The 8874-nt window shown below is 30.6% G+C and overlaps 1 protein-coding gene across 1 annotated transcript; it reads left to right on the top strand.

The window, feature by feature from the left end:
• Positions 5704-7482, top strand: LOC104747625 (protein WUSCHEL). Its single transcript, XM_010469289.1, has 3 exons — positions 5704-6222; positions 6831-6919; positions 7007-7482. Exons 1-3 carry the CDS (start codon positions 5727-5729, stop codon positions 7316-7318), a joined length of 897 nt encoding a protein of 298 aa, XP_010467591.1. The 5' UTR covers positions 5704-5726; the 3' UTR covers positions 7319-7482.

Below are 8874 nucleotides of genomic sequence, written 5' to 3'. Positions count from 1 at the left end.
GTTGATTTGGATAAAAGGGATGTGTGTGTTTGTGTGTCTATGTGCATACAAAACACCTTTTCATATTAGCCCATCACGATGTATTGATCTGTCTTCTGTTGAATTGATCTTGACCATTTATCATTCCAAATAACAGAACACTGATTTTTAAAAGCTGTGTTATTTTATTTTCATAGGAGAATATTGTAAACATTTTTCTGAACGCTTTGTTCCTTGGGAGACATTCTAAAAAAAACTCACCTAAGTGTAATTATGTATTTCTGAGTATGATTAATCAAGGAACTTAAGATATTTGTAAGGGAATTTGAATTTTAGGATTTTTTATATAAAATCCTTCAATCAGTAATTTCATTTCATTTAGAAAATCCTCCAATCAATTAATTATTAATGCTTATAATAAAAAGATTAATCATTAATGAAGTGAAAACAAATCTCTCTCCTCATATTTTCATCTTTATCTCAGTCGAAGCAATGAGTACTCTTCTCTAACTTTCTAGGAAACTAACACTTTGCTTTTTCTTTCACTCTTCTTATCCTATTCCTTCTTAGAAAAAAATGTACATGCACGACGTAATATAATAATCATATCTATCAACCTTTTTCTAATATATGTATAAACAAAAATCTGTGTTTCAAGTAATTCATTTTTCCATTCATTTTTTTTTTTTTTAATTTCCATAGAACAATTGTATTATACGATCAGTATCTTAGATGCAGAAAATCACTAGTGGCGGTGGGTATATTATTTGTTATAACAAAATTAGAAGAGTATGCGGTTTTAATTGGTAGTGGCACATCACCACACTATTAAATGGTTTGAGTAACAATGGAATGAAGAAAACGACATCACTTCTAAATGGTTAAAAGTTTATGCAGAATTTATACGAAAGATAATTCTACGGTTGGAAAATTACCAATGTGTGTATCAACGTATAAGAAAATAAAATAGGGAACGTCATGTGCGTTGAATATTCTATGCAATTTCTCACGCCGTATAATCAATAAATCAACAGTGAGAGAGAGATAGAGAGAAGTGTAATAAATAGTCACAACCACCAATGTTAACTGGTGCAGTTGTAGGTGAAAGGTACTCTTTTCTATCCAAAACAAGAAGCTTACAACAAGAGACATTTCCCGTTTATATGATGTAATATTCCATATTCTAAATCATATGTAACGGCTTTAAAGCATGCATATATATATAATACACTCATATTTATAATTTTCATGTATATATAAGAGCATATCATGATTGTTTCATCCATACTCACGTACGATGTGTGTGTTTGAATGAAGATAGGTGATGATGATGAAGCCATGAAGGTGTGTATGATCATGACGATGATGATCATGATACTAATTCTCATGAATTCACTTCATTTATTGCTTGCATTGCATTTACGTTATCGAAGAGCGTGCTCTTTCTTCGACAATGAAATTCCTTCTGCACCACTCTTGATTACTCTTCTCTCTCTCTCTGTATATATTATTGTTTTATAAATATTGAATTATAAATGTTTTTGGTATTCAGTCAAGCATAGAAACAAAAAATAAAGTAATCAAAGAGTTTAAGAAAAATAATGATGACGATGTTTTTGTTAAAGACTTGTTGTTTTGATTTCAACAAAAGACTAAAATTCTCTTATTAATTTAATACTACTATGAGATCTAATTGATCTCATAGTAATAAATTAAAAAAAAAAAATCTAATTGATTATTTTACACCTTTACATGTACAATGATAACCAAAATAAAAAAAAATCGCAATAAATAGTTATCATTTTTCTGTAGTATGTGAATTATTTATATTACACTCTCGTATTATATGTGTGTGTTTTATTTTTTTGACATCATATATATATATATATGTGTGTGTTTGTTTATAATAGGTTTTTTCTCTACCACGTACGTGAATTAAGAACTTATACTGCAAAACCACATGGTAGTTAAACATGGAAATGTCATACTTATAAAATTTTCACGTATATTTAATAGCTTAAATTCAAGTGTATAGTAGTTTTAACTTCTTTTTTAATTTCAACAAAATAGTTATATAAATTTCAGGCAGTAAGATGTTAAAAAAAAAAAAAAAATCCACGCATATCGTTAGTTACATCTAATTATATTTATTATAAAAATAGCAGACAACTTATATGAATTAAAATATAAAATTGCATAATATATATATATATATATATATATATGTGTGTGTGTGTGTGTGTGTAAAATGCCTTCTAATATAGTTATGAATATTTGAGAACTAATATATATGGTACGTACGTCGATGAACTAATTAAGAGTTTCAATAAGTACTCTAAATATAAACAGTGTAACGTATGGTGTAAATAGCAAATAACATATGACAGACTGAATATAAGGCTCGGATCGTATAGGGGACCATGCATGTTCCAAACCCTATTTTTTCCCATTAATCCGGGAAACCAATTATTTTATACTAAGAAATAATAAAACTAATTGTAAACATTTTCATGAAATCATCATTTATAAAAATAAAAATAAAACATTTTCATGAAATTAGGGCAAAAGTACAAACTGAAACTAATGATGCCCTAAATGAAAATGAAATCTCTCTGCAATAAAGAAGAGTGGCTTTAGGGGCCACGTAGACGTTAGTTTACAAAAGCTCTGAGTCTTTAGCCCTCTGCCCTCTTCAGCAGTACTTTACGACAATGAAAAAGATCGTGATGCGTAAATTAAGATCCTCTGTTTCTCACTGCATGCTCGTTACCGTACGTACTCATAGGAGTTTATTAAATCAAAGGGCCTATGTGAGAGTATTCTTATTCTACGTAGCAACCACTATGTAAATGTGACCTTATGTTCATGTAGTTCTTGTATATACATCAATATATACGCATGTAGCTAGAGTAACAAGACATTCTTTTTCTTTCTTGTCAAAAGACATTCACGATCCAACTAGATATATAGAAAGAAAAAATTTGGTTCTAATGTTAAAATTTATACCAAAAAAAAAAAAAACTCTAGCTCTAGGAGAGATTAGATGAAACATTCATAAGAAATGAGCTCTTGCCACTCTCTTATAGTGGGTAACTTATACAAATACAATTAGATATATAATTAATTTATTTGTGTGTTAGTTAGTATATTGTTTGGTGACTAGAAGGGAATAATCCTCCCCGAGTATACAGAGAGCAGAAGTTGAATAAAAATCCTTGACCGTTGATTCCATAGAACAAATTAAATGCCAAAAGACATTACAAACCTATTCTCGGATATAAATGAGTAACCCATTAGTCTAACAAAGTACTGTTTAGTTACCAATTTTTTGTTGTGTGATGAAACTGAGTTTATATAGGTTCGATCAAGTGGTCTTGTTAGGGCAACTACCTAAAAGATTCTAAGACTTACATTTCGTAAAAAGTTTTTTTTTTATTCCGGGTACGTTTTTGCACGTTGTGTTGCTCATGAACAAGTATACTATCTAATAGCCAAGCAACTTTTTGTTGATCCGATTTTAATTTTCATTCTATAGTTTCATAATTCTTATCGGCCGAATCTTTAGGGCCATTCCCCATATAAAACTATAATAGCTTTTATGAAATTTGTAGAATTCTTCAAAAAGTATATATTGAAAATCTCTACATATCTTTTATTTGTATGGCTGTTACGTAGAACAATAAGACTATACGAAAGTTGGGCATTGTTCCTTTTCAATACCAAAAGTCATATTAACTAGTAAAATATAACTAGAAATGAATGAATTACATTTACATATTTAACATGTCGGTAACTACACCAGTCGTCACACTCGTTCTACACATTATAATTGAGATAAACTAATGTATTTAAAGAAAAAAACATAATTCAGTATATAGAGAAGATAAAGAAAGAACTTGCATTAAAGAATTATCAAACAGTATTCATTTTATTTTCTTTCATTCCTACGATACATGTTACAAGAATTCACATGGATGTTTTAGATTGTTTATGTTTAAATTGGTGTGTGTATGGGGGTAATATCTTTCATACGTAGACAGATAACATAACACAATAAAAGCTGGTGAAGTAATAATTGAGAAGAGACAGAGAAATTGAAAAACAAAGAAGAGTAGTTTGGGTTTTTCGTCTATGTAAATACCGATGATGCCCTCACCTTTCTAATTCCCTCCTTTGTCCCTTTCCATTTTCATGTTTATTTCTAACTTCTCTGTCCCTTTCAATCCTTCTCCACCAGATATCCTCTGATTCGATCTCCCCCCCACAACGTATATTTTTCTTACAAATAAATACATTATTTATTGGCACTAAAATGATTTAAAAAACTCTCCAGAGCATAGTTTCATGATTTTTTCTTGTTCAAGAAGAATACAATTCAGTCATTCACATGATCATGAGTTATTGAAATGCTTAACACAAGTTCATATTATTAAGTTGTTAATGCATGGTATCGATGATGATATACGTAATTCTAAAGTATATCGAAAATGAATTAGAGTTTCGTTTCTCCTTTTTAATACATGCATATTTAAAAAAGAGAAATAGATATTCAAAGTAAGAATTTTCTTCCAAACATAACATAACAACTTATTCGGATGTTAAATATTCAAATGAACATGTATTTCTTTCAAATATACACATTTTGTATATTAACTGATATATAAGCTTCTCTAATCTCGTAATGATAGGCCATTTATAAGTGACGAGGACACTTTTCTTTTCTCTTATAACTATAACAAATATTATGTATGACAATTCCTTATTAAATGAATTGTAAATATATAGAGTTTTGTATGTATGAAAATGAAATCTACTTGCTTAAAAGAATAATACTTTTGAATAACTGATTTTCTAGAATATTGCAAAAAAGTTGTTTGGTCCCCATCTATGTATATATAACTAGATATACTATGTACTAACCCGCGGTAGAGACCGCAGGTTAAACTTTTTTGTAATGTAAACTTGTTTTTTTGTTATTATGTTTTTTATAATTGTTTGTGATTATAAATTCGGTTTGTTTATATAATAATTTTGTATTTTAAAAATGTTGATTGAAAGTGAAAATCTTTGTCAAGAAAACATTTGCATGTAACGATGAATAAAATTGTTTAAACTTTTATCAATAAAACATAATATTGCTATAGTTCTGAAATAAGTAAACAGATGTAACTAACATTACTGTCATGTATAGTTCATTGGACAATGATAACTATTTTTCTTCAGAATCTTGACGCGAATACGCCATTAATTCTTAAAAGGCTTCAAATCTTTAGGTAATGGGAAGGCTAACATTTTTGTAGCTATGTTTTTTTTTATAAATATTCGTGTGTATGATTTGATAATTGTGTGAAACAGAATAGAACCCGCGGTAAACATAATAGAATTTGATGATGGTGGGATTTATCTGTTTAAATAGATAATTAAATGATTAATTAAATATTAATTATCTTTATTACTCTTAATGATTTTATCTTTTTCTTAAATATTTTTAATGGCATTTGAATGTAAATTTTTACACTTTTAAAGGTTAATTTTATTTTTGTACTTCTCAATTAATATAGTAGGATAACTCAACACCTTACTCTCTCTATATATATCTTCTCTCTCACACAAAACCTAAAATCTCTTCACCAAGTTGTTTTCTTGCTAAGTAAAGCTTCTCTCTTTCTCAATATCATTCTCTTCTTCCTCTCTAGTATCTTTATCTTATCTCCTTAATTTGTGAACAAAAGTCAGAATCAAAACACATGGAGCCACCGCAGCATCAGCATCATCACCATCAAGCCGACCAAGAAAGCGGCAACAACAACAAGTCCGGTTCTGGTGGTTACACTTGTCGCCAAACCAGCACGAGGTGGACACCAACGACGGAGCAGATCAAAATGCTCAAAGAACTTTACTACAATAGTGGAATCCGGTCACCAACAGCAGATCAGATCCAGAAGATCACTGCTAGGCTGAGACAGTTCGGAAAGATCGAGGGCAAGAACGTATTTTACTGGTTCCAGAACCACAAGGCTCGTGAGCGTCAGAAGAAGAGATTCAACGGCACAACCATGACCACACCGTCTTCATCTCCCAACTCGGTTATGATGGCTAATGATCATTATCATCAACATCTCCCTCTACTTCACCATCATCATGGCGTTCCCATGCAGAGACCTGCGAACTCCGTCAACGTTAAACTTAACCAAGAGCATCATCTCTATCATCAGAACAAGTCATATCCCAGCTTCAATAACGGTGACTAAATTTCTTATATATGCTTTTATTTTATGAATTTCTTAAGATACTTTTATTCATCAAAGCGTATTACTAATTATGAAACATTTACACCACTACCTATTACATAACCTAGCAAAAAAAAAAAAAAAAAACTAACAAGATCTACATGTATGACTTTGATGGATATATGTATGTATATAAAATGTTAAAATTTGTTAAGAAGATTTTAAAAATGCTATTCAGATGATATTTTTTTAATTAACTATGTCAATTAAATATATATTACTATGAACTAGTTATATGAATTAGTAAAAATAACCAAACCCAAGAAGATTTTATGTACATATGATTTTGATGGATATATGTATATGTAATGACGTATAAGTGAAGTTATGGATCTTGATTGGGGCAAACCAGATTTGCATCTAAAGAACGGTTTCTTTGTTGTGTAATGGAAACTAGACTCACGTGATTTTATTTTTATTTGTGATTTGTAACGAATTTAGGGATTTGGGTCAGTATAGAAAAATCACTAATTTTATGTCTCTTTCTTCATTTTCTCTGTATATATTGTATGGTGTGGAATCAAAATTTATATGCTCACTGATACGTATAATTGTTTGAAGGGAATTTAAATCATGCAAACTCAGGTACTGAATGTGGTGCTGTTAATGCTTCTAATGGCTACTCAAGTAGCCATGTCTATGGATCTATGGTACGTACCAAACAATAAGTCATTTATTTCAAATAATATATATCCTACATATATGAATTTAATGGAACTAAATTTTTTTGGGTGAAGGAACAAGACTGTTCTATGAATTACAACAACGTAGGTGGAGGATGGACGGCAAACATGGATCATAATCATCATTACTCATCAGCACCTTACAACTTCTTCGATAGACCAAAACCTCCGTTTGGTCTAGACGGTCATCAGGAAGAAGAAGAATGTGGTGGCGATGCTTATCTGGAACATCGACGTACGCTTCCTCTCTTCCCTATGCATGGTGAAGATCACATAAATGGTGCCAGCTGGAAGTATGGCCAACTGGACGGTCGTGATTGTCATGGTAGAGGTCCTTGCGCTTCTCTTGAGCTTCGTCTGAACTAGCTCGTACCCCCGGCTTCGCACCGGATTAAAGCTCTTAACTACGTACCCTCTCTCTTTCGTTCTACTATGTTTCGCAACTATGGTTCGCTTGCAGTTAGTGGTATTAATTAGTACTTAGTAGTATATCTCTAGTACGCAATTTGTAATTACTAGCTAGTATCGTCTTCTAGGTTTTATTTTAATTGACTTCGTTTTATCTCTTATCTTTTTTATATATAATAAATATGTTAAAATTTTACCACTACGAAGAAAATGAATTTTCACAGATCCGGATGCATGCAAAAAATTACAGAGATGTAGTTAGAACTTAGAAGTAATATATTTGATTACAATCTGTTATGGAATCATCATTACACTATATTTTATAACCAGTAATCTCGAACCGAAATCAGGGATAGCTGTTTCTTATAACAGAACTTCTGAACAGTAGTTGTTCAATGTTTTCTGGTAGTTCAAAACTAATTAAAACAAGAATTGATGGATAATAATGCATGGACTCTGGGGTGAATGTAAAAACCAAGCACTAGTTTTGATCTTGTACACTGTCAACTTGTCAAGGTTAACCTCGAAGGAACACTTGATTGGTGACATTCAACTATGGGAAGATTAGTTCCTAGGGATTTTTTCGTTCATGTTTCTTGTACTGGCAACGAAGTAGCTGATGGTTTAGCCATTAATTATGCTCATCAGCAAACCATCAATTACAACTTAAATCATTTTTGTTTTCTTCTCTTTTGGTAATCAACTCAACTTCAGTTTCTGTAATAGATAAGTTTGAACTTGTTCAAAGACTTTGTAAATACTTTTTGAAAAAATAAATTTAAATCGTGGAAAAAATAACAGTATCAAGTGTCAACCAAAATTGAGATTATAGTGGAAAAAAAACTACAACCCTAGTTAACGATGTCTTGTACCTTTGGTTTTCCAAAAATGTTGTTTATCGATATATATCGTCTGTTTTATTTGTTCTTTCCTTTAAAACATCAAAGTTAATGATTGTCATCAATGACCACTGACTGGTAACTAAAATTGATGGTCATATTTTATCAAGCTTGTGTAATCTTTGGATACAGTTTAATTAATATTCCACTATACATGATTAGTTCTTCGTTGTAGTGGAGTATACAACTATGCGTAAAGTTCTTTAACAAAAAAAGAGCCCGTAAAGTTCATTATGCGTAAAGTTCTTTAACAAAAAAAAGCCCGTAAAGTTTATTATATATTGAAAGAATTATTCCGATGTTATCCAAAAGTTGGTTTATTTCTTATACGTATACATTTTCTAAAAATTACTTACATTTTTAGTGTTTTAGGTGCAATTACAATTATCCATTCAGTTTATTTTTACGATTTTGATTAGAAAAAAAAATATATACATCAGTAAATTAAAATACACCTCATCACACATAATCCACGTCACTAGGCAATTTTTTTTTTCAGAATCGACAGTTTCTGTTTGTTATCAAAAGAGAAGGAAACTGAACAGTTTTCACTGTTCACAAACCGCAAAAAAACTCTCTCTCTCTCTCTCTCTCTCTCTCTCTCTCTCTCTCTCT

Source organism: Camelina sativa, chromosome 15, assembly GCF_000633955.1.
Source record: "Camelina sativa cultivar DH55 chromosome 15, Cs, whole genome shotgun sequence".
Classification (NCBI taxonomy): Eukaryota; Viridiplantae; Streptophyta; class Magnoliopsida; order Brassicales; family Brassicaceae; genus Camelina; species Camelina sativa.
The sequence above is the reverse complement of the archived record's forward strand: the minus strand, read 5'-3'. Positions and strand labels throughout refer to the sequence as shown.